This window comes from Dermacentor albipictus, chromosome 1 (genome assembly GCF_038994185.2).
Source record: "Dermacentor albipictus isolate Rhodes 1998 colony chromosome 1, USDA_Dalb.pri_finalv2, whole genome shotgun sequence".
Taxonomy (NCBI): Eukaryota; Metazoa; Arthropoda; class Arachnida; order Ixodida; family Ixodidae; genus Dermacentor; species Dermacentor albipictus.
In genome coordinates, this window is record NC_091821.1 from 368,660,370 (window position 1) to 368,686,197 (window position 25,828).

The 25,828-nt window shown below is 44.7% G+C and overlaps 1 protein-coding gene across 1 annotated transcript; it reads left to right on the forward strand.

Moving 5' to 3' along the window:
* The first annotated feature begins 229 nt into the window (after nucleotides 1-229).
* Nucleotides 230-25,411, forward strand: LOC135904136 (cytochrome P450 1A1-like). Its single transcript, XM_070536051.1, has 9 exons — nucleotides 230-390; nucleotides 5,414-5,593; nucleotides 7,258-7,351; nucleotides 13,059-13,214; nucleotides 16,750-16,958; nucleotides 19,135-19,260; nucleotides 19,975-20,079; nucleotides 21,021-21,152; nucleotides 24,033-25,411. The coding sequence occupies exons 1-9, from the start codon at nucleotides 237-239 to the stop codon at nucleotides 24,389-24,391; spliced, it is 1,515 nt and encodes a 504-aa protein (XP_070392152.1). The 5' UTR covers nucleotides 230-236; the 3' UTR covers nucleotides 24,392-25,411.
* The last annotated feature ends 417 nt before the right edge of the window (nucleotides 25,412-25,828 follow it).

Sequence of the window (25,828 nt, forward strand, 5' to 3'; positions counted from 1 at the left end):
AGTCGTTTTTTTCTCGCAATTTCGCGAAGTTAAAAAATAACCGAACGAATACGAATCAGCAAAACTTGGCACCTATTAAATGCCGGAGAAGAATATTGAGATATGGCATCTGAAAATGGGCTCGATGTACCCTTTGCGCAAAATAAATTTATCTGCAAAGCTGCAGGATGGAGATACATTTTTTTTTTCTACTCAACGTTGTCTCTTTTTTTCTCTCGTGCAGAACAGCGGCCAACATGACGCTGCTGGCGGCAGTCGTGGCCTGGGACTGGCGCTTCTTGACAACGACGCTGGTCTTTCTGGCCACGCTTTACGTGGTGCGCTTCTACCACAAAGTTTCGCAATACCCGAAAGGGCCGTTCCCTCTGCCTGTCGTCGGAAACCTCCTCAGTAAGCGAAACAAATAACAGGAGGCACAGCTTGCGCAACATCCGTTGCTTTCTGTGTCTGAAAAGAGGCGTCTACATGTTTCTGCGGTTGCCTTACGCTGCTTCTCCCTTTGTTATGCAAGAAATATTGCTGCAAAAATTATACATGTGGCACGGAGGAAGAAATTTATTTTTTTTAATCTGGCACAAAAGGTCTCATTCTCGCTTCGTGTAGCTAGCTGACATTTCCCGCGGTAGAAATTATCAACCCCCCTCCCCCCTAAAATAAGACAAAGAGAATAAGACCAAGTTTGAAGTTTTCGGTACGCGCGTGACCATGACCTTTCATACCACTGCAACTAGGAACAGCAAAGATGGAAAGAAATGGCATGTTGATTTGTTGTTGTTGTCGGGGTTGCGACTGTCACTGCTGTTGGTGTCGTAGATCGTACACCAGCTACCGCTGTCGTTACTTACTTTTTCTTTTTGTTTGTTTGTTTGTTTGTTTGTTTGTTTGTTTGTTTGTTTGTTTGTTTGTTTGTTTGTTTGTTTGTTTGTTTGCAAAACGCGACTCCCAATTATCACTTAGCACTACAAACTTATTTTCTTGGTATGAGAAAAGCAACCGCTTACCGTTGAAGGTCTAGCAACTCGTGCATCATCGCATACACATAACTTAAGGGCGATTCAAGGCGCACACAGTAGCCCTCAGCAGATAGCGGCTGGTTGCAAAAGAGGACAAAGAAGTGTGATACCCAGCTTCCACGGTAATCAAGGCTTCCACAGCAAGCAAATGTTAGTACCCTCTTTCCCACAGTCGCTTCGCCGAGATCATACTTTACGCTTGATATCTGATCCTTCATGTGTACTCGAAAGGGTAAATACATACATATATATAAGGGCTGTAGAAGGTGGGCATGCAGGTCCTGCGGAAAGGCAATGGTGCATGCAAGCAGATGTCTCCGCAGAAGCAACCCTCTGTGCCCAATAAATAAATAAATCAGTAAATAAATAAATAAATAAATAAATAAATAAATAAATAATCAAAGGGAAAAGATATATTGACACAGAAGGGGAGGGAACACACGGTACAGATGCTCAAACTTGTGCAAAAGTTCGCGATGAGCACTACCACATCTTCACGAGAGTAGACGTACGGCGAGAGCCTTGACCAAGGGCGTCATTTCTTGTGATATCAGAGAAAATTGCACGGATGTCGTCTCGACTGGAGGAGGTAGTGAGGTGGGCAGGGTGCGCCAGAAGATTGCCGCTCGCAGGAGGCAAGATTCCTGATGAAGAAGCGTGCGGGCAAGAAGGGTTTGTACCGCACCCGTGCGTGAGTTGAGCCGAGGGCGGGCATCAAGATTTGAGAAGACTGGCTGCATCAGAGGTCCTATAACGTAAAACTATTCCACTCTGTTTCTATTCCAATCTCCTGACGCCAAATTTAGGTAACCACCGACGCAAGCATCTGGTGGTAACCGGCAGCGTAGATTGAAAAGCCCAATCAAACGCGCTTCTCATTTACGGGATTCCACTTTCCTTTGCTTTCAAAGCGAATAGCATTGCCTACATTGCCTACGGTTTTAAAGCGAAGCAGTTTATGCGGATCTTGTACCGTCTTTGTCGGACTCGCTAAAACTATCATCATCAGCAATGGCTCGAGCGCCGTCGTCTTCTTCCACAGCTGGCGCCGTTGCTGCTCGTCATTCCAGCGTAGAATTTCACTTCTGTCGCAGTAATGTGGAGGCCGCGTTTACGGGGGTATGAACCATTGCTTAAGGGGTATGAGCCATCCATTCATTGTCTTACGTGACAGACACATTTAATTTTGAAGCAATTTAATTTTGAAGAATCGCAAGCGGCAATGCCGAGCGGAGACGGCTAACCACGCCACAACTATGGGAAGACCACGAGTAGTGCGTACTCCTGAGGAAGAAACTGCCTACAGCGAGCGTCACAAAGTAGATAACCGGATAAGGAAGGTGGTGCCGGCGTCTTCAATTGGTCGGCTTCCCCTTACTTTGCTTTGGAGGGGGCTGGTTAAAATTCGCGGCGGCGTGCAATTGAAGGTTAAAAATGCCGCTAAAGCTAAAACAGATCCTCAGCGAAGCAGACTTCTCAAAGCAATGTGGTATACGTGACGAAATGTCTCGATACCATTATATTGCCACGCAAGATTTTTCGCGTGTCAATATGCACCCCGGCAGCTCCGAGTAGCCCGTGCCACAGCAGACGACGGGCAGCCATCTTCCTTTCCTTTCGAAAAGGGGCAGTCTCCAGCTGTTCAGTTTTCTGTTTTGTTCGGCATATTAATGCATTTTTAACGCGTGCACATGACTTTGACGCGGTGAGTTTTCGGGGTTTTGGGGCGTCGCGTCATAGACAGGCAAAGTGCAGGTAGCCCGAAAATGTTTGACCTACAGCAATTGGTCAAACGACGCCTTTTTCGCTAATGACGAAAAAGGCGTCGAATAATAAATTATTATTTCTCTTTCGTTCCGTCTAATCAGCGTGCGCATATCATATCAGGTGGAGTGTTTTCACGGTTTTCGTGATGTTTCGGAACAGACAGGTGCAGTGGGTGGTGACTCGAAAATGTTTTAACCAATCGTGGAGGGCTGATTGCATAATTGAAATAGAACAGTTTGAAGTAGCTTAACGTTAATAGCATTCCAGGTAGCGGAAAAAGCGGAGAGAAGCAAGACGGAAGCTAGACCAAGTTGCACAGTTAACCATTCCACCCATCTATGGGTGGAAATTGTAAACGTGCTCATCTCGCCCTGCACAATGACCTGAAATTGAGTTCATGTTGTTGCATTAACTAAAACATTCTCCGATGCGTTTTGCGCGATTTAAAGATTGTCTGCCATATGTTTCGCGGGCTCTTTGAACACTTATGAATTCGTAAATACATCGTTTCCTATTCAATAGAGCGCACGTGCGTTTTTGTGTGTGTTTGTGTGTTGTGTATGCGTGTGTGTGCGTGCGTGTGTGTGTGTGTGTTGTGTGTGCGTGCGCGCGCGTGTGTGTGTGTGTGTGTGCACGCGTGTGTGTTTGTGCATGTGTGTGTGCGTGTTGTGTGTGCTTGTGCGTGCGTGCGTTCGTGCGTGTGTTTGTGTGTGTTGTGCGTGTGTGTGCGTGCGTGTGTGTTTGTGCGTGTGTGCGTGCTTGTGCGTGTGTGTGTGCGTGTGTGTGTGTGTGTACGTGCGTGTGTCTGTGTGTGCGTGCGTGTGTGTTGTGTGTGTGTACGTGTGCGTGTGTGCGTGTGTGTGCGTGCGTGCGCGTGCGTGCATGTGTGTGTGCTGTCTGTGTGCGTGTCTGTGTGTGCGTGCGCGCGCGTGCCTGTGTGTGTTTGTGTGTGCGTGTGTGTTTGTCTGTGTGCGTGCGTGAGTGTGTGTGTGTGTGTGTGTGTGTGTGTGTGTGTGTGTGTGTGTGTGTGTGTGTGTGTGTGTGTGTGTGTGCGTGTGTGTGGGTGTGCGTGTGTGTGGGTGTGCGTGAGTGTGTGTGCGTGTGCTTGTGTGAGTGTGTTGTGTGTGCGTGTGTGTGTGTGTGTGTGCGCGCGCGTTTGCGTGCATGCGTGTGTATGTGTGTGTGTAGTTTCTTTTCTATTAGACGAAGAATAACGGAATATTACTTGGAATGACGAAAACTTGGGGTAAGGATCACGGCTACAAGTATGCGTCGCACAAGAATTGAAAAATCTTCATCAGGAAAAAATACGGAGACAGGTGAGGACACAGTTGACAGGCTTGTTGGTTAGAATCCATGATAGAGTGTATAAGCGTGACTGAACGAGGACGTAGAGAGAAACATATACACAGAGACAGCGCTTCACTTTCAACTATAGATTTTATTTTCGCACGCATCGATATGTATGTACCATACGAGCGGAAACAAATGGGACAGCAAATAGGAACATCAAGTGGTGCATGTCGATGAACCGAACATGTGTGCAAGGCATGCTGAAAACATATACTGCAATGGTTACAAATATAAACCAATGAATCGTATATCCTTTTCAGATAGCAACACTGATGGCTTGCTCACGCACCTTTCCTCTAATTTTGCAATTTGCAAGCCTCCACGATTTCCCTTGTCATCGCGCTATGAGCCCTATACAAAATAAAAGTACTTTCAAGCATGAGATTGTAGGAACAATCTCGGCAATGAATACACAAGTGACCCGAGATTAGCCCAGTGACGTTATATCGATGTTCTCTTAATCCCTCATTGATGCATCTGCCGGTTTGACCAACATACGTTCTTCCGAACGAAAGGGTAATGACATAGACAACGTTATGAGTGCAGGGTACAAATTTTTGCGATGTTGAGTAGAACATGCGTGTCTTTTGTTATTCTCTGTATTAAACTGTTTGCATAGCTTCTGTAGACGCTCAGAGGCAGAGAAAACCGCGTCCAGCCCCGATTTTGCCGCTATTCTTCTGAGATTATGTGAAATGCAATGAATGTATGGTACCTCAGCAACTTTCTTTGATCCAGCTGCAGGCACTGCTTCCACTCAAGCAGGAAGTGTAAAAACGCATCCTTCAAGTGAAGAGGCTGCACATGCGTAACTGCTCTTAAGCACTCGGATGAGGTTATTTGTCACTGAAACCTGTGTCCGCACGTGCATCGTTGTCCATGCACAGGAATGCCAGGCCGTGAACACTATAGGACGTTCCTGTCAGCAAGCAAATGAACTAATATCTCGTTTCTGTTATTTTTATTCTCCTTACCCCTTCTCTTTAGGACAAGGTAGCCAGCCGGTCTGAGAACTAGCTAACCTCTCTCTCTGTCCCTCTATTTCTCCTCCTCCTCCTATGTGTTACGCCTATGGAGGCGGTCGCCATTTGTGACTGCTTGTTGCAGCGTACAGCAAATCGTTACGCACATGCGCCGACTGAGAACACCTCTCCGAAAGAACACTCACCACTGCTCTGGAGGGTTGCGACACTATACGAGCGCTCGTATTCAGCCAGAGGCATCGCCGCACTTACTCAAGCGCGCACCCTAACTTCCTCTCTCTCTTTTTCGTGATGCAGCTCTGGCCAAGGAAAAAGAGGTCCACAAGAAAGCCATCACGTGGTCAAAGTATTACGGAGACCCGTTCACTTTGTGGATGGGCACTCAGCCGATGATCGTGCTCAACGGTTACGAAGTCATCAAGGAAGGATTCGTCGACAGGCGCCACGATTTCGCCGGCCGATTTGCGACGAAAGTCGGTGAGCCAAAACTGCGAAGCTTACTGTGCTGCTAGCGCGATTCGCGATCCGCGGCGTGTACGCCCGATAACCAATAGTGTTGTAAAACTTGTGTAAATGGTTCACAGTTGCAAGCTCATTCTCGATCGCATTCGTGCCCGACTTCATTTCGTTTGTTTGTTTGTTTGTTTGTTTGTTTGTTTGTTTGTTTGTTTGTTTGTTTTCGCTGGGCTAGTTGATTAGGAGGAAGGCCTGGGCCAATGCGGAACGTTTATGAAGTGTTTTTTTTTTCTTTTTTTCCTTTTCTCTTTTGTTTCTTTTGGGAGGAGGGGAGAGAGGGGAATGGTATGTGTTCTTTAGGAGGCGCTTTGAGTACTTTATTCTGCGGTCGAGCACACAGTCTGACTGCAGCCCGCAGTGGCCCGTTCGGACGAGGGCAGAATGCGAGAACGCCCGGATGCCAATATTTGCGTTAGGTGCCCGGTAAATGATCTCGTGCGTTCGGACTTGAATCGTAGTTCAATCGGACTTGAAGCGGGTGCTTTCGCACAGTTATGACGTATACCTTTCGACATTAGAATTGTTCAATCGTTTATCCAACAATACTTCCCTTGTTTTCTGCTACTTCTTTTGTTCCAGCGAGGATCAGCTTGCGGGTAAATTTTTCGGGAAAATTAATTTCTCATTTCTGAACTAGTTGAGAGATCGAGGTTTTAAAAAAATGCTATGTTGTTAAGAAGAACTAAGCCCTGTTTGCCGCTACCTTGCGCAAGGAGGATAGAAGAAATTAAAGAGTGTAGTTATAGAGTACTTCTTTTTTCTTTTTTTAGCTGAGCTGACACAAAGTGTGCCCCTGTGTCAGAAGTGCAGTTACAGGTGTTTTTATTACAAAATACATGTGAGAGATGTTCGCCTGTCGTAGAGGCACCGGCACTTCGTTCGGTGCGAACATTACGAGGGCATCGTACACGCATCCACCATTCAAAAGTACTGAAGTTGGGCGCCACACATACGCTGCGTTCGTTACGTCAGGTCGAAAACACCAACAGGTCATGTCGCGCATATATTCAGTACAACCGAAATATTGCGTATGCACACACCCAACATGAACATCTCGAAATGAGAAAAAAGAAATTTCCCTTTAACCATAACTGCGGGTATAGTATATGTAGTTTACTGGTGTAGCATGTCGGTGTGTGTACGTCTCAGCCGACAGTAGCACGGAGAAAAGTTATCTTTTTTTTTCATGTTGTTTATCAAACGTGGTAAAACACCAACCTTTTTATAAGGCACGCCGTTTTGGGGGACTCTGAGTTAACCTAGATCGCCTTTGGTTATTTAACGCGCTCCTAAATGGGACCGCCGCGGACGAGATCGAAACCGTGACCTCGAGCTCAGCAGCGCGACGCCGTATCCACTAAGCTACCGTGCCTAAAAGTTGTGCGCGCGCTCATTCTCATGTAGCGTCACACGTAAACGTAAGAGCCAATGGGACTGCGCGACTGGTGCGGTCTTGGCTACCAGTGCGTGTTTCCGAACTGACAAAAAAAAAATCCGAAATAATGGCTTACATCCACATGCAGAGACAAAAGAGAGAGAAGATAGAACAAACCGTTTACGAACGACAATGCATGGCATCCAGAATGATAGGCCTATGGCTCGTGCCGCTTCAAACTTTCGTGCAGGTGATATTCAGAGAATTGACGACCATGACATCGTCTTTGAAGATTACAACGCCACATGGAAAGTCCTTCGCAAGGTAGCTGTCAGTGCTGTCAGGTAAGCGGCTTTTTACGGAACATAATATTCGCTTTTAGCCGCAGTAGTTAGTGATACTACGAAGATAACATACATGTCCTCGCTGGTATGTTAGAGCTTGGCCTACACTGTCTAACACTGCGATGGATATCAAAGCTCTTGAGCGAAAGAAAAATATTTCTGCAAACAATTGAAGGAGAGCGTAATTATCACAGCATCACGCATGTCGTTCCACAGGGCAGTGTTCTCAGTCCGTTTTTATTCAACTGCGTCATGGCAGCCTTACCACAAAAACTACCGTCTAATCTACAGTATTCTATGTACGCAGATGACATATGCATATGGGCCTCTGGATCTCATATACAAGACATTCAAACAATGCTGCAAGAGGGTCTTGATGGTATCGACACCTTTTTAAAAGAAAGAGACATGAGTCTTTCGTACGCAAAGACTTAATTTCACTAGATGACAGCTGAATAATTTCCAACTTACGCTTAATGGGCAAACTTTGATGTTCGTGAAAGAGCATAAATTTCTTGGAGTTATTCTTGACCGGCAGCTGACATGAGCATCACACATCCGCGCAATTGAAAAGCAGACCAATGCTTTCATAAACGTACTTCGGCGACTCGCTGGCACAAAGTGGGGGGGAGCACTCTCTTCACTATTACAAGTTCATAACGCGCTCATAAAACAAAAATTGCTCATTCGGAACCTTTTTTCCATGGTTTGTCGCAAACTTCCGAGTAACGTCTTCAATAGTTACTGGCAAGGGGGCTGCGAGTGTGTCTTGGGGTTCCGCATGCTACCTCAAGTTCTCAAGTAATTGCTGAAGCTCGTCACCCACCATTTCCAGTCATACGAATGGTTGAAACATGCCGACATATTTATCGAATCTTAACCCAACACGAGAAGCATCCATTAAACATCGCGCTTAGCGAACGAAACAAGAGCGAAATTACTGATGTTGTTCAAGAACATAAAACATTATTACCAAGATATGAATTATGCAAAGTGGATGTTAGTTACCCTGCTTGGATGTTAACAAGTCCTAAAAGAGAATTATCGGTCGACGGGATTATATCTAAGAGACACATTTTCATGGCACCCGCACAGCAACTGGCACTTTTACAAATTTACTCGTTATATCCCCAGTACATCCACGTGTATACCGACCGTTTGTGTCATAAAAATGCCTCGACTTCAGCGTTTGTCATTTCACATTTAGCGCTAGAGCAAACATCTAAATTATCCCGAGAGACATCTTCCACCGTGGCATGCAGAACTCTTTGCAATCCTGTGTGCTTTGCGTTTCATAACATCAGAAAAGCATTCGCAAAAATGGCTTATATTTAATGATTCGCAAGCCACTCTCACATTACTACAATGCAATAAGAAAGGTTATTTGAACACTTTGCTGTTGTATGAGACGCTCAAAGAACATACAAAAGCAAACGCAGTGAATCACGTCATTGCATTTCAGTGGATACCCGAACACTTCAATATTCATGGTAATATTGCAGCTGACGCAGCTGCGAATGGGGCGCACATTAACGCAGAGACAATCAATCTTCCCCGTTTGCGTAGTGAAGTCCGTCTGCTCCTGAGACAGATATTCTGTCGCCTCAGCAAAACTACCTGGTTTTATCAGCAATCTAAGAACTCGGAGTTATATTTTCTAGACCCATGTATAAACCTATCAATTCCGGAAAATTTAAGAGAAAACAGAAAATTTGAAACATTGGCGCACCGCCTGCAGCTTGGTACTGCATTTACGAGACACTTCCTATACAGGCTAAAACGTGCCTCTAGTCCGCAGGACGAGTACAAAGTGTCTGCTTGGTAGAACGCTTCTATCTTCGAAATTTCCTGGTGCCTCGGCTCCCGGTCTTGTGGCCATGGACGTGGAGCCTTCCAGAGGCCCTCCTGGCCTGAAGTCATCACGGCCGTCCTTCACGAGGAAGAGAGGAAGCATGCTCAGTGACACCGAGGACACTGAGCTATACTCCGTGTCGGATGAAGACTCATCGGATGATAGCTTCATCTCCGTCCGCAGAAAGAGGGCCAAAAGGAGGATTGTCAACGCGAATACATCAACGCAAGCGAGCACCGCGACTCTGAAGCCAAGCCCTGAACGCTGGCCTCATGCCATCGTGTTTTTTTTATTCAGATACCCTAAAGGCCCTTGTGGGCATTACATAGGGGGGGGGGGGGGGGGGGTTAACAACAGGATATTTCAAACACAATTAGGGGGGGCAAGGCAATATAGAACAACGTAGTAAAGATCACCGAATACAACAAGAAAATATAAAAAGAAAAAAAGGAGAGAATTGCATACATTGATGAAAAAAAACCACCAACAACAACAACACTCCGTACAAAGCAACACTTACAATGCGTCAAAGGCATAAAATTTTTGCTTTTACGCAACATGCGTAAAACTGCGCTTCAAATTACTTACAAATGAGTCATGATCACGTATAGAAACAATTTCTTTTGGCAGCTTATTCAGTGATGAATAGCTAGAAAGAGCGGTGATTGTCGCAGGAGATTCGTACGCGCAAACATGGGACGCACTTTGAAGGGATGGTCGAGGCGGGCGAAAATCTTTTGTGGGCGTTTGATATGGGATGCTGTAAAGGATGACGGGGTATGATACAATCTGTGGAAGTGGGAAAGTAGTGCTAACAGTCGTCGTGTTTCTAGAGACGGTAATTGGAGGGACTCTTTGATAGCCGTGATGCTGGATGTTCTAGAGTATGTTTTAGTGATGAAGCGTGCTGCTTTATTTGTAAAGATTCAGCTTGTTTATTAGGTAAGTCTGATTTGGATTCCATATTATGGAAGCGTATTCAATCTTTGAGCGAACTAGAGCTGTGTAAGCTAATAATTTAGTTGACTGATTTGCTAAATACAAATTTCGCCTAATGAATCCAAGTGTTTTATTTGCTTTCGAAATTATTTCATCAATGTGATCATTCCATGTAAGGTTAGAAGTTAAATGGACTCCCAAATATTTTAATGTAGACACATTCTCTATGCATATGCTGTTCATAAAATATGAACTTTAGTGAACGTTACTGGCTCTGGTAAATGCCATTGTTTTTGTTTTAGAAACATTAATTTCCATTTGCCATTGCTCGCACCAAAGTGAAATTTTTGTTTAGGTCGGCCTGTAAAATATTAGTGTCTTCAGAGGTGATAATTTGTCTGTAAAGAACGCAGTCATCTGCAAACAATCGAACTGTTGAGGTCAGGTTGTTACTGATGTCATTAATGTAAATTAAGAACAAGATTGGGCCAATTACGGATCCCTGAGGAACGTCAGATTTAACTTGTGCTAAAGCGGAAAAGTGATCATTTACGGAAACAAATTGGTAGCGATTGGTTAAAAAACTTGAGATCCATTTAACAATTTTACCATGTATGTTAAGCCGGCTAAGTTTCATTACTAAGCGAGAATGGGGAACTTTGTCGAATGCTTTCTTGAAGTCAATAAATATGGCATTCCTCCATGGTGTTTGGCTCAACCTACAGTGCACCTCACCGTGCCATGAATCAGGAAAAAATCTGAGTTGTCATCACCTGCTCTTAAACAACTAACTCTGCTCCGTTTGCACGAGAGGTACGCCGATCTCGTAGGTATTTATACTGATGGATCGGCAACTCCCCGGACTTCCTCTGGAGCCATGGTTTTCCCAGCGAAAGCCACCAATACCAGTTTCAAGACGTGTCATCTAACGACACCGACGGCTGCGGAACTTGCAGTCCTTCGCGCTGCACTTCGTCTTGTCAGCCAAAAACAACCTCGAAGTTGGTCAATATTCAGTGACTCGAAGGCAGCACTGCAGTCTTTGCTATCAGCCTTGCGGCGTGGACCACATGAACAACTGGTATTCGAGATTAGAGAACTAATCCATACCTTGACTGGGAAAGGACACCACGTGACATTTCAGTGGCTTCCAAGTCACTGCGGTGTCATAGGGAACGAACACGCCGATAACGCTGCTCGGTTGGCTCTTCAAGGCGACGAAGAGGAGCCAATACCATTATCAAGGACAGATGCCGCTAGAAAACTGAATTCTCACCCGTGATATCAGGTTCTCCTTGTGGAACGCAGAAAGTTTTCAAAACAACCGGCTGCACAACCTAGACTCCCCTCTACGCCTTTGCATTCCAGCTGGCCTCTGCCGTCGCGAAGCTACCCTGCTTTGTCGAATGTGGCTAGGGGTGGCCTTCACTAAGTCATTTGCATTCCGAATCGGATGGGCCGACGACGCCTCGTGTGATGACTGTGGTAGCGAGGAGACTCTTCAACACCTTCTCTGTGACTGTCCTCGCTACAATTTACAGAGACGATCACTCGAAATTGCTATAGCGCGATTCGACTAAAGACCTCTACCAAAGGAGCTCATTTTAGAATGCCGAAATCACAAACCATCGCAGCGGAGGGCGACGAGGGCACTGTTGCACTTTTTAAGGGCAACAGAATTGGACAAGCGGCTGTAGCCTGAACAGATGTTTATAGTGCTGCAAGTGCTACTGTGCCGTGCGGTGACGGTATACAGTGACAGTATTTGACTGTGATTGTATGTCTATGCTCCTTTCTTTCTTTATCTCTACTTTGCTATCACTTTACCTCCCCCTCCCCTCTCTCCCCAGCGTGGGGTAGCAAACCAGATCGACCCATCTGGTTAACCTCCCTGCCTTTCCCCTTTCTTGTCTCTGTCTCTCTCTCTCGCTAGTCCGCAGCGTTATTGTGGCCATTCAGACGAAGATGTGCATCATCTCCTCCTCGAGTGCCCTAAATACGATCCAGAACGAAAGGTATTGCAAGAAAATTTGTTGCTTTTAGACGGAAGACCATTCATTATGAAAAAGAAACTTGGTCCATGGCCAACTGCGCGCCTTCAGAAAAGAGCCCTTCTTGCTTTGAAGAAGTTTTTCGAGGACACCAACATTTTGGGGAAATATTAGAGAGAGAGAGAGAGAGAGGATAGGGGAAAGGCAGGGAAGTTAACCAGAGAAAAAAATATTAGTTTCAGTTGATCCCAGTGAGCTAATTGAGTGATATACGTGTTGTTCTGGGTTAAAGATTGATTTATGTGGTGATCGTGATTTTTACGCAGTGCGTGATTGTGTTCTTTTCTTGCAGTCTAAATACATGTGTTCTGTGTTTGGCTACTCAAAATATCTGTCTTTATATATGCAAATGTGTACTGAACTCATGCACCAAACATTGCGATTGACGTACTGTTAGACAGTATAGTTTTTATTCATCTGGTGTACTGCAGAGTGCCATATTTTGTGTCATTATTCTCGCCTTTTACACAAATTTGGTTCCTTTTCTAAGGGACAAGGAGTAGCCGGTACAGCCATAAAGGCGCCAGCCTCTCCTAATATTCATTTAAATAAAAAAAGAGGATCTATGCAAACAGCTCTAGTAACCAAACCTGTATACGTTGCGGCGTAGTTGAAAATGCGTGCTTGACATGAAGCAAAATTTAACTGAGCGGCTGAGTGAAAAGGAAATAAAAGCAATCTGTTCGTGAACTGCGTTGCTGTTTGTTAATTTAGTTACCGAATGAAGCGCACGTGGTGCGTCTGCGTTTTTAAGTCAGCTAAGGAATCATTCGATGCGTTGAAATATTCAGTTTGAATTCGAGCATGTTCGAGATTACTCCAGAAAGAAAAATCACTAACGCTTATTCTTCCTGTTTTCAATCAGAAAGTATGCAGTGAGCGAGTCCCTGGAGAAGCTATGTACAGAGGTTGTGGATGCCTACGTTGACTCGTTGGATGACGAACCCGTGACACTCGATGCCAGAGATCCTCCCATGTTCATCATCTTCAACGTACTCTCAGCATCAGCCTTCAGCGCCAAGTAAGGCGTTCTGATACGCAGCTTGATAGTCTACGATTCTCTTTTCTTAATCGTTAAATACATGAGTGTGTCTTTAAGCAGACTTTTAAGCTAGCTCTCGTATGGCGTCTGGGACCATACGAACCTCGTCGGGCCCCGCATCACTCCGCCGATTCCACGGATATTTCACGTCTTGCCGAAAGATGTTCGTCACCGGTGATTGGGAAAACTAGATCAAGACAAACAAACAAAAGAAAGTCTGCATGCCTCCTTACGTGAAGCGTGATATGGCAGGTTCTATTTAGGAGAACTTGTATTTAAGGTGCCCCGCATCTGCGTCTTCTGTTGCTGAAAAATGTAATAGAAAGAATGAAGACGATGATCACCACTAATGGCCGACGAACTGGTGCCGCTGTACATGCGAAGAGCAGACGTTAACAGCGTTTGAGGGAATATGAACTTAGATTCTCATGGCCGCACGCACAGGCACGTAGGTTTCTGGGACGTACAAGGATTTCGTCCGTCAGATGCAATATACACAGCAATCAAGTCTTAAAGCTAAGAAGCACATCATCAACACCGACAAAGTATCGCAGGGTAAGCAGCAATTGAAGCATCAATTAAGCGAAGTACAGCTTCATTGTCTGCTTCATTTGGGTATCAAAGTGGGCGAGCTTTAAGACATGTCTCATGGGTTGCATATGAAGGACATCGCGTGTTCTGTCTTCTCTACATTATGCTTAATTTTTAACGTATTGAAGCGGCGTTGTCCTTTCCGCGACCAGGTTGATGCGCAAATATGGATATAATGTGTATACATGAGAGGACTTTTGTGGAATACTTCACTCCTGTGTGATAGATGACCGTCTCAGTACTGGTGGGCTTGCTTTCCGTGCCAGGGCACGTAGAGCCACTACTTACATGGTTGTGACGTGTTCATGTGTTATAGCGCTTGTCGATATTTTCTTTTTGCTTTTCCTTTTCTTATTCTTGCCTGAGTAGCAAATATCGAATTCTGGAATAGACGTCTCTAGCGAGACCCACCTTGCTGTTTCTCTACATCCATAATATTAAATATTATAAGAAGCTTCAAAACTGAATTCTGCGGAGACGAACGACAGAAAACCGAAATGGGAGAGGATGAAGAGAGTGTAGCGAAAGCTGTGTGGAATTGAAGGCAATCAGGAAAGAAAAGCGAGTGAAAAAAAAAGTCGGAGAGGGATGAGAGACCAAAAAAAAAAGAAGCGGATCGATGCCGATCCCACACCGACGTACTACTATCCCGTAGAAATGTCCAATATTTTTGTGAGCGTTGTCACCGTGCATAATAAAGGTATCTACGCCCTACTAATCTGCACTCACAAAATCCAATTCATCAATGTATCCGACTTGCTTGCTGGCGATCTTGCAACGTTGATGACGGGCGCAACTTTCTTTTCGTTGAGTTGTCTGGTGGTGAGACAGGGCTAAAACGGTATTACACTTCAATTTAAAATTTTGCAATTAGGAGAAAGCTTTAGGTCGCGGCCGCGGGTCCGACTCAAATCCGTGTACAACGCAGATATGGTCTCGGGAGACAAGCGCTCGGCTGATTCGAATGAAACCTTCCGCACTTGAGAGAAGAAAAAAAAGCAAAAATCTCTTAGTTGTATGAAACAGATCTTTTATTTTCTAATGCCAGAAATTGGTGAGTCTCTCAGAAATTAAAACGCAAAGCTTACACATTCGTAAATCTGCACCAATAAAAGATATCGCAGTTTTGTTACCCAGATCTCTTAGATCATGGGGAGCGGCCAAAGTTATGTACAAGTTTACGACTCGCATGCAAACGACCGATCTAATTTTTTTGTGGCAACGTATACATGCTCCGTGGTGATTTTCTTTTTCGCCGTTTAAAGAACGCCCGCGAAATATGAAATGAAACCACGTGACTGCGCTCGTGCGCTATCGTATTGCAGCGCTCTCAACCTTGCATCGCGCCTATCGCTTATCAGCAACGACGGCGCTTCCTTCCCGTGTGCCGCCGCCAAAGATGCTGACGCACTGTGAAGCCGATGCCCAAAGCCACGGCCATTCACTTTACCACGGTCCGCGCGGACGGTTCTTTCACACGAAGCGCGATCGGGAGCGCTGCAATACAATAGCGCATGAGCGCAGTCACGTGGTTTCATTTCATGTTTTGTGGACTTTCTTTAGGCGCCGAAAAAAATCGTCAAGCATGAGCATGTATGTACGTTGCCACAAAAAAATTATATCGGTCGTTTCTGAACCCCTTCTACTACGCAACGAAACGCACTTGGCCCTAAAGAGAACATTAAAAATTTCGCATGATTCATGTTGGTTGAATAACCAAAGTAGCGGAATATAAAAAATACTGTAAGGAGCGCCACATGACTGCAAACCATATGCCGCTAGTTTCATTGAGGTGCAACTTTTCTTACATCCTTGGCACAAGTTACGTGAAACACGCTGTCTGTGTGCATATATATATATATATATATATATATATATATATATATATATATATATATATATATATATATATATATATATATATATATATATATATATATATATATATATACATATATATATATATATGTATATATATATATTTATTTATTTATTTATTAACGAAAATAAAGAGAATTGAGGGGTCGTAATTTATTAACCATTAAGAAGCCAACAAAAAGACAACATAGGGAAAATTACTTGAACTTTCTGATATAAAGAAATGATAAATTGAAGGAAATAAAAGTGGATGAAAAAACAGCTGGCCGCAGGTGCGACACACACCCACGTCTTCTCATTACACGTGCGATGCTCTTACCAAATGAGCTACCACGGCGCCATTTTCCCATGCACTTTCTGGGGTATTTATGTTTTACTGCTAGAGCTAACCTTTGTATGAGTGTTAGCCAGTGCAGGTGCATTTAGTTGGAAGCTCCTGAGGCAAAGCTTCCTTTTAAGGGCAGGGTGACAAACAAGCCGGCAAAAATTGCCAGCATCGCAACGTCGCTGTTATGCCTAACAACATTGACCCCCCTTCCTGTATGTAGGGTAGCAGACCGAACGCGCGTCTGATTGAAAGCGCTGCATTGCCTTCCGTATTTCTCCCTCACTGCTCTGTGATAGCGTGTGCTTGTGCTCACAACTAAGGCACCGTCAAGCAAGGTGTCATGTCGAGTTTCCGTTAGTAGCGACAACACCATTTGTGTTCTGCGGTATGCCACAGAACAAGCTCTGACGCCGCACTCATAAAGACATAATGTACAACTTCGCTCATCTCTATCTCCCCCTTCCACTATCTGTTTTTATCCTCCTTAACCCTTCACCCCGTGCAGGGTAGCCAAGCGAAACTACCTCTGGTTAACTTTGCCTGCCTCTCTATGCATCCTTTTCTCTCTTCGCATATGTGTTATTACTATCCAGTTAATAATAATGCAATAGGCAGCTAGAATTTGATAATATTCGGCAGTATGCTAGGCTTTGTTATTATGCACAGGAACATTGCGATAACTGTATGCACCTATTTCTCATGATTTATCCTTTGTAGGTTCGACGCCAAGAGCGCCGACCTTGCCCGCATAATCAGCATCAACCGTGCTTTCACGGAACTGGCACCAAACGGACTGCCTAGTGACATAGCTCCCTGGCTGGGCATATTATACCGCGCGAGAGAAAAAAAGTGCGAAGATATGTTCAAGGAGATGCGATCCATCGTCGACAGGCTGTATGCTGGAGCAAAGAAGACCTATGAGCCAGGTATACGACGAAGTCTGACCGCGCCGGCTATATTGCAAATTGAGCACGAGGTCGCGGGATCGAATCCCGGCCACGGCGGCCGCATTTAGATGGGGGCTAAATGCGAAGGCACCCGGTGTACTTACATTTAAGTGCACGTTAAGGAACCCCAGGCGGTCGAAATTTACGGAGTCCTCCACTACGACGTGCCTCATAATCAGAAAGTGGTTTTGGCACGTAAAACCGCATAATTTAATTTTGTTTATATTGCAAATCCTGACAAGCGCCTCAAACAGTCGCAGCCACAAAGCGAGCTTTGTTAGCGAAGGCCATAGTAAAACACTAAATTTTATGTCGCCTTCATTATCAGTCCGTGCATTTACGGACCAGCCGCAGCCCTAGCCTTTCTTTAACAGGATCTTACGCTCACTAGTTCGAGTATACAGGAGGGTGCCCCAGCTAACTTTAGCCAGAGTTTAAAAATATGCAAATGCCACGTAGCTGGACAGAACAAAGGAAAGGTTGTTTGCCGTCGCTTGGAGCTGCTCAACCTATCTTTGTTTAATTGCGCCTAATTCGATAATTAGTCTTAATTAATTAATCAACTTCTCAAATATTATAGTTAGATTGTCAACGAGAGAAATTGTAGAGCGACATGAAAATCTCTAGATACAGTTTCTGTTCCTCAATACGTACTACATAAAAGTGTTTTTCCGAGCGTGAAAGAAGCCCGCGAATGCACGCAAAGTTCCTCGAGCGGCCAGTCGCGCGGCAATATTCTCGTTGACACTTTTCATCTAATAATACTTGAGAAGTTGAATAATTAACTACGATTACTTATCTAACCATAGGCGCAATGAAAAATAAATAGTTTGAGTATCTCCAAGTGACGGCAAACAAGACTGCTTTAGTTCTGTCCAGCTACGTCGCATCTGCATATTTTTAAACTCTGGCTAAAATTAGCTGGGACACCCTGTATAGTTCCTGAACGAAACCAGCCATATTTTATGTTCCAACGGAAATAATAAAAAAAAGAAAACGAGACGATTTGTAGGATTAACCCTACTTATGTAGGTTTAGCTGGAATTACTAGATGTAAAAATTGGAAGCAAGATGCTTGTGGCAACATCATATCACATTTCGCGAAAGGCGATGGTATAGTCCACCAGAACTAATACATTGAAAAGGCACAGAAAGTAAATAAGTAAATATGAGTAAACACTCAAGTGTTTGTGCTACACTTCGGCAAATGTAATGCATTAGCAGTGACCCCTCCATGTCGTTCGATTATTGTTCTTCGATCTCTGTATGAAACTCGTCCTTCTATCTATGATCTCTGGTGAAATTTCTTGGGGACCCGTTCCTTCTATCAACTTCTCCTTCTTCTTCCATCAATTCTTATCTTTTCTTCTTTATTTCCTGTCTTTTGGTATTTTCTCTTCTCATCTTTTATTTACATACTGTGTTTAACCACTTCACTAAGCAAGGTGTTCATAAACTGAAACGAGAACATCACTAGAAACCTGTTACGCGTAACTACATAAAAAGTGTGACGTGTAATATCTAAGTGACCGGTTTACAAGCATGCAGCAGTGCCAAGTGTAGCTTTCGGAGTCTGAATTAAGCGACTGCCACAACTGCTGGTGAAATCGGAAACGAAATTATGCATTGGAGCAGTTTCTAAATTGAACGCCGCTGTACTTTTTTTTTCTTGTGCCCGACCATGAACAAAGTGCCAGTACTTTACCATAGCGCTACCGCCAGTGTTTGCGTGATCAGCTGATGCAACCCGCGCCGGTATTGCGCAATTCTGTAACCACCGACTTAAAAAAAAAAACGCGCCAAAACCACTTTCTGATTATGAGGCACGCTGTATAATGGAGGACTCGGGACATTTCGACCACCTGGGGTTCTTTAACGTGACACCTCAATCTCAGCACACGGGCGTTTTCGCCCCCACCGAAATGCGGCCGCCGTGGCCGAGATTCGATCCCGCGACCTCGCGCTCAGCAGCCCAACACCATAGCCACTGAGCAACCACGACGGGTTAACCACTGACTTTGGCCCCAACTCTGACTACCTAACTTTAATATTTTATATGCGCACTGCACACACGATCTTCTTTTTCTTAAAAAGCTATAATTACAATTTTGTTCTAATAACACAACTTCGAATTACAAGTAATCTCACATTTCAGGAAACATATCTAACTTCACCCATGCCATGCTGTCTGCAAGGGACGAAGCCCTGGAGCAAGAAAAAAGCGACGCCGAATTTTTGACTGAAGGAAACATGGTTCAAATACTGATAGACATATTCGGAGGTGAGAGATATCGCTGATTGAAAGACATGAAGGCCCTAGAAGAGCCCTTTTCTCGAAGTGTGAGCTTAGCGATGCATTAATCGCAGACACAAAGGTTTTTTAGGCAGAGGAGCATCAGGGAACACACCAGAGAGAAACTACGCAGAGACCAAGTCGAACAAGAGCGCAAAATATAGCCTCGTGTTTTGTTGGTTACATCCATAGGTCACTGGATTTCAGTGTAATGACATACGCTTAAAACTGCTTCGCAACTCGAACAAAATGTCTTTTTTTGCAGTAGTTGCAGTAATGTCGCTACGCAATCACCGGTATTTAACTCACCAAAGTTAGCCATCGTGCATAAAATACTGTGGCTGCTGTTTGTCTACACCGGAGAGCTTTTATTTCGTTTCTTTCGTTCGATATAGTAATATTCATCGTTTATTTGTGTTTTCATTTTTTTGGCATGAAAACATGTTGATGAAATCAACCTCAATGACGGGCAGGGAACGCTGACACTACCCGCGTGATATGCGTGCCACAAATTCACATACAATGTGTAAGTTCACCCCGACTCGATATATAAATTAGTGCACTAACCCCGATAAGCAAACATAAAATGACATTTTATCGCAAATTTTTTGTCAGCACCACACAAGCAACAGAAGTGCCGCTGTTTGTGTACTAATTTTAGCAAATGCGTCGTGTCTTAATCTTCTTATTCATTCTCTTCAGCTGGAACTGACACATCAATTGGGGAGCTACAGTGGCTTCTTCTCAAGATGTCGCGAGATCCAAGCATTCAAGAAAAGATAAAAAAAGAAATCGAAGACAATATAGGTAATGTGTGTGGTTCCACTCAGTTACTACAGTATGTTGCCATGTGAATCATTTACAATGTGTCGGCGCCAAGGTATACACCCTTTCTGTATACCCACTCCGACGAGACGCGAGCGCGTCCCCGCTCCTTGTGGCTGCTGTTTGTCTTGCCAACAAGTTTGCCAATCTTTAGTGTGTGTGCGTGCGTGTGTGTGTGTGGGTGTGAGAGAGAGAGAGAGAGAGAAAGAAAAAACTTACAGCTTTCTGTCTATCAGAATATTAGATTTGTTTTTCACCGCTTTTTTCGCACCTGAATGTCACTTCTGGCGTTAAACCTTAGTTCAAGTGTCTGCGCCGCGCTGCCTGCATGAGATTGCTGTTACGTCCTGTGAAACTCTCCGCAAGTATCAAACAGCAGAATATTGAAAGTGTGTGTTTTCGTGGAGGAGGAGGAAAAGGAGGAGGAGGAGGAGGAGGAGGAGGAGGAGGAGGAGGAGGAGGAGGAGGAGGAGGAGGAGGAGGAGGAGGAAGAGGCAGCCGAGTCCACCATACGCAAAGCTAGTTCGCAGGAATTGTTTTGTCGCTTGCCGGCATCTGTACTTATGATGATCTAAGTGACCAAGTCTATTGGCCTGCGCTCGTTGTTATACGTACGTTTACGCACACGAAATACATTGTGAACACGACCAACTAACCATTCAGAGTCTGAGGCATGCCTCTATAGCAGCATGTTGTATATACGAGTTGGTGCTGGTTCACAGTACCCCACACCATGTCGAAGGCTGTAGTGAAGTGCCGCAGAAAATGCTATAGCACCAGCTCTCTACCCTCAGCGCATGCGCGTTCGTTACCCGCTATGTCGCTGCCGGGACAAAGTGCCTGCGTGTTTGCAACTAAATACACCAAATGTGTCGAGAAAGTACACTTGCGTGGCACCAATCTTTTTTTTGCTTTATTCGCAGGTCAGTCGCCGCCGACATTGAAGGACAGAGAAAGGCTACCGTACACTGTGGCCTGCATCATGGAGACGCTTCGTTTTTATCCAATCGCACCTTTCGGCCTCCCGCATAAAACGTCACATAACACGGAGATTGGTACGGCAAGAAGAATGTTGGCATGCAGTATGTTTTTGTTTGCAAGGAGTATTGAAACGGCGCCAAATGAGCTTCAAAGCAAGTGAAAGCTTGCACGTTGTCCGCTAAGAATCGCCACCATCATCAGCCGCTTTAAAGTCTAATGCAGGACAAAGGTATCTCCGTTGCTTCTTTCCTAAGGTGACAAGACGTCCCGATTTAGGCAGGACATGTCCTGCTTTTGCCTATGCAGACCCCTAGTTAATTGCCGAATCGACCGAATCGGCTGTTCGCTTTTCGGGTGTGGTGGCGCTACCTTAAAGAAAGTAGGTGTTAGAGGCAGGCGACAGAGCGAAACATTGCTAGAATTTAGGCAGATGTGCCTGTTATCTTATAACAATTCGGAAAGCGAACCGTTCGCTTGCCTTCGGGTGATTGGTCAAAATGGCCATTTTGCTGACGAAAGCGCGATCCTTGTTAATCACGCTAAGGCAAGGGAAAGGCACTCCGGAAATTTCGACCACCTGGGGTTCTTTAACGTGCACCTAAATCTAAGCACACGGGTGTTTTCGCATTTCGCCCCCATCGAAATGCGGCCGCCGCGGCCGGGTTTCGATCCCACGACCTCGTGCTTAGCAGCCCAACACCATAGCCACTGAGCAACCACGGCGGGTTTCCCATAAACCAAGCATGGAATAAATCTTGAATGTAATTCATATTATATCTCCGACATCCGCCTCTCCTCCGTACTGTCCCGCGTAGGCGTTCGAGAAATCTGGTCACGTTATTCCTTCCCCTTCCACCCGTCGTGGTGGCGTAGTGGCTTTGGTGTTGCGCTGCTAAGCCCGAAGGCGCGGAATGAAATCCCGGCCGCGGCTACCACAATTCGATGCGGGCGAAAAGCAAGAACACCCGTGTACCATGCACTAGATGCACCTTAAAGATCCCCAGTTGGTCAAAATTAATCCGAAGTCCTCCACTACAGTGTGCCTGATAAACGTGTCGTGGTTTTGGCACGTAAGTTTATATTTTTCACCGTCCTAAGCGCTAACATATACCTAGCTTTTCTTCCGAAACAAAATTTAGTTGCTAGTCAGCGCCTTGTTGCGTCCTCTTTCTTTGACCCATGTGGTTTTGCACTGTTAAATGCCTTTGAAGACGTTTACAAGCAATTTCCTAGGTGTATACATGCATTCATAAAACCGGATATCATATCTATCATCCGTCTATTTTCATGTTCACAGCTTCTAGAGATCAGCCATGCCTGTCCGGGCTACTGCGTTAATCGAACCCATTCTATATCCACAAATTTCCCATTCTAATTATTCAATCTAATCATCTCTCACCCTCTATTGCGCTTTACGATATTTGACACCCTCAATATTTTGCTCTAACAGACAACTGATATGCGCATTTCGCGATCTACACAAGTACACTGCTTTCTCAATATCAACTAGAATATTATCTATACCTGAGTTTGATCTCTAATACATAGCGTTGTACTTCTACCTCATGACATTGCTGCTATCATTTTCTATTCCTTTGCTCGCTCCCTGGACCTAATCGGGCTTAGCTTGAAGGCAAGGTCACTTGGTAACCGTTACTAGATAGTTTTCATAAAACAAGGAATGTATTTATAGAACCAACCTTTCGACAAGCTGACTTGTCGAGAGGTTTGCTTAAGTGACATGCTTTGTTCGTTCGCTGTTGATAAATTAATTCCTCCATCTTCATTTGTAATTCTCTCTTGTTTGAATTGCTAAATAGTAGTCATTGTTGGCATTCTGTCTCTACTGCACTCTTATCTTAAATGTCTAGCGTCTAAAGCACTTGTTCTATAACTGAAGTTTTGCAAGAATGCTAGCACGGCGTCTTGAATGCATTCACAGCGCACACGTAAAAGGGGCAGGAAGAGTGAAAGAGCGCTGTAAGCACATTCAAGATGCAATGTTAACAATTCGCCCAATCTTCAACCCTTGCACGCTATAACAACGTGGCATTTGTACAGAACACCGAGCGACAGAGCTCACCAAGACAAGCATGTTTATACGGCGCACAAGCGTTGCAAAGGTACTTTTCTATGATGTCTATAAACGCTCCTTGAACACCCTGTGAAATCATGGCCTCGCATTTTTTGACAACTTAGGTTTGTATACATTCTGCAAACAGCTTGATCTAAAGTGAACAGGCCGCAATACAAAATTAAGGAAAAAGTACATTGCCACTGTCTATATACCTTGTACAGATTATGTAAAGCTAAAATAACAATTCTCTAAGAGTGCAAAATGGTTTACAGTGTCTACGCAAAATATACACAGGTTAGTTGTTTTTCTCATGCGGGTAGTGCCTAAAATATTCATTTGGTATGATAGAATACCAGTAAATAAAAAATCCATTGCTCTCGCCGAATAAGAACTAAATGTATTCGGTGATAATGCAGTAAAACCTTGGGAGTGATAAGCGCGTCGTCACAACAATTTATTTTTCCAAGTCAGAATGTCGATGCTGTCGACGAGCCATGAAGGTCCTGCGACTTACGTCGATCGGAAATTACAGCTGCTTTGGGGCAGTTGTATATGAAAAATAGTGTTTTTTAATCGTAACTTAGTATTATTTTAAATTCCTACTATTCTTTTTTTTCATTTATGTTGTCTTATCTTTAGTGGATGTTTCACATCTCTCACAAGTGGCGAGACTGGGAATAGGTGAACTTTTAAGATTTTACCGTATCTCACTCCACTGCTCTGTGAATGTGAAATCGCGTGATGCAGTGTGGTGGACAACAGCACAGAAAACACATTGCGTGACCTGTCGTGAGTCACCCTTGCTGGTATAATGGTAGCGTGCGAAAACGAAACGCCGCGTGTACTACAAGAGCAGGCACTGCTTCTTTATTTCCAGCCGGCGTCCCGATTCCCAAGGACACCAGGCTGATGTACAACATATACAACGTCAACCACGATCCCAAGCTCTGGACGGACCACGAAGTGTTCAGGCCGGAGCGGTTCTTGGATCCAATCACAGGAAAGCTCGCATCCAAAGACCGCCTGCCGCCTCTTCTCAGCTTCGGCCTCGGACCTCGAGTGTGTCCCGGAGAGAAGTTGGCGCAGGCGGACATGTTCTACGTGCTCGTGAGACTCATGCAGCGGCTCAGCGTCGCAGCGCCTGACGGCGCGCTCGGACAAGAAGTGGCGGCGATGGGACACAGCTTCTTCCTCATTGCGGGTCGCCAAAACGTCGTTCTCACCAAGAGTGCCTGAATGTTATCGTGCCGAAGGGTGGTGTGTACCTGTCTATCTCTGAGGTGCTCGTCGATAATTTGTAATCGTATTGTTGAATCGGTGTGACGTGTAGCGCAACGCCGTGACATGGACACGCCAAGAAGAAGGAGCGACAGACACAACACATCGCTTTATTGGACAAACAACGACATTTTCTTTAATTATTTCTGCACCTACTCTATAGTTGTACACGAGCCATGTGCAACACAAAACTACTTGTCAACACACATTCTAGGCGACCATATTGGAAACGAAAAATAAAGAAAAACGTCCTGAGAACTTCAAAAACACGCAAACGACCACGAGCCGTATGATACATTTCAATGACAAACGTTAATCCAGGCATCCGCACGTACTCTAGTTTGCTTTTATGGTTCATTTTAACGCGGTTTCTGACCCACATGACTAAAGTATGAGTACAGCTTGTCGCGGAATAAGATTTCGTTGTTGAAAGTAAGTGCTGGATAACAATTGTTTCTTGTCGTGTCCATGATGTGGAAAGAACAGGATGCATATATCTGTGATCACCCTATACTGTGCAAGTATAATCAATGTTTGTTAAATCAACCTCACTGTAATATGCACAATAAACGGTGCGCACATGACTTGTAGAAATCATTCGTGTCGCTTATATATGATCACTTCAGGATACGTACTGAATAAATCGGACAGCACATATCTTATATTGCAGAAGTGAATATAACGCAAGCCACCGTGCTCCAGAGTCGCTACGCTGTGTTCAAAAACTCATCATGGCTCGACGTTCCTCGTGATTACTAGTTTCCGCCGAAGGGTGCAGGAGAAGAGTGTAAGGCGGATGGTAGCAGTGCTTCATTGGCGGTGCTTCCCTAATTTCCAGCGTCTTCAAATGGGCGCTGACGGTGCCCGAATGCTAAACTATATATCAGTAACAGGAATGCACTGATCCCTTCAACAAAGGTGCGGCACTTCCATTCGCTTTGGGAGCGAACGAGGGGCAAAAGGGGAACAAGAAATAGCATAGAGCGTTACGTGAAGAACTGGAATAGAATATATATATACATATATATATATATATAGTCATATAATGAGAAGCCGACAAACACTGACACCAAGTACAACATAGGGGAAATTGCATGTGCTTAATAAATGAAATAAAGTAATGATAAATTAATGGAAATTAAAGTGGATGAAAAAACAACTTGCCGCAGGTGGGAACCGAACCCACAACCTTCGCATGTCGCGTGCGATGCTCTACCAATTGAGCTACCGCGGCGGCGTTTCCCATCCACTTTTCTTGGGTATTTATGTGTACTAGTAGAACCCTGGGAGTGTTAGCCAGCGCCCCCACTCACAGACCTCGGCGGCGGACGTGGAACGTCTTTTTTTGCCGCAGGCGTCACGAGAACGTGATCTTTTTCGGGTGAAGGCAACTGG

Excerpts from the sequence above, each read along its gene's own strand:
- LOC135904136 (XM_070536051.1), top strand. The coding sequence starts at position 237 with ATGACGCTGCTGGCGGCAGTCGTGGCCTGGGACTGGCGCTTCTTGACA. Across the intron at positions 391-5,413 it reads TGTCGTCGGAAACCTCCTCA|CTCTGGCCAAGGAAAAAGAG; the intron begins GTAAGCGAAACA and ends TTCGTGATGCAG. Across the intron at positions 7,352-13,058 it reads GTAGCTGTCAGTGCTGTCAG|AAAGTATGCAGTGAGCGAGT; the intron begins GTAAGCGGCTTT and ends GTTTTCAATCAG.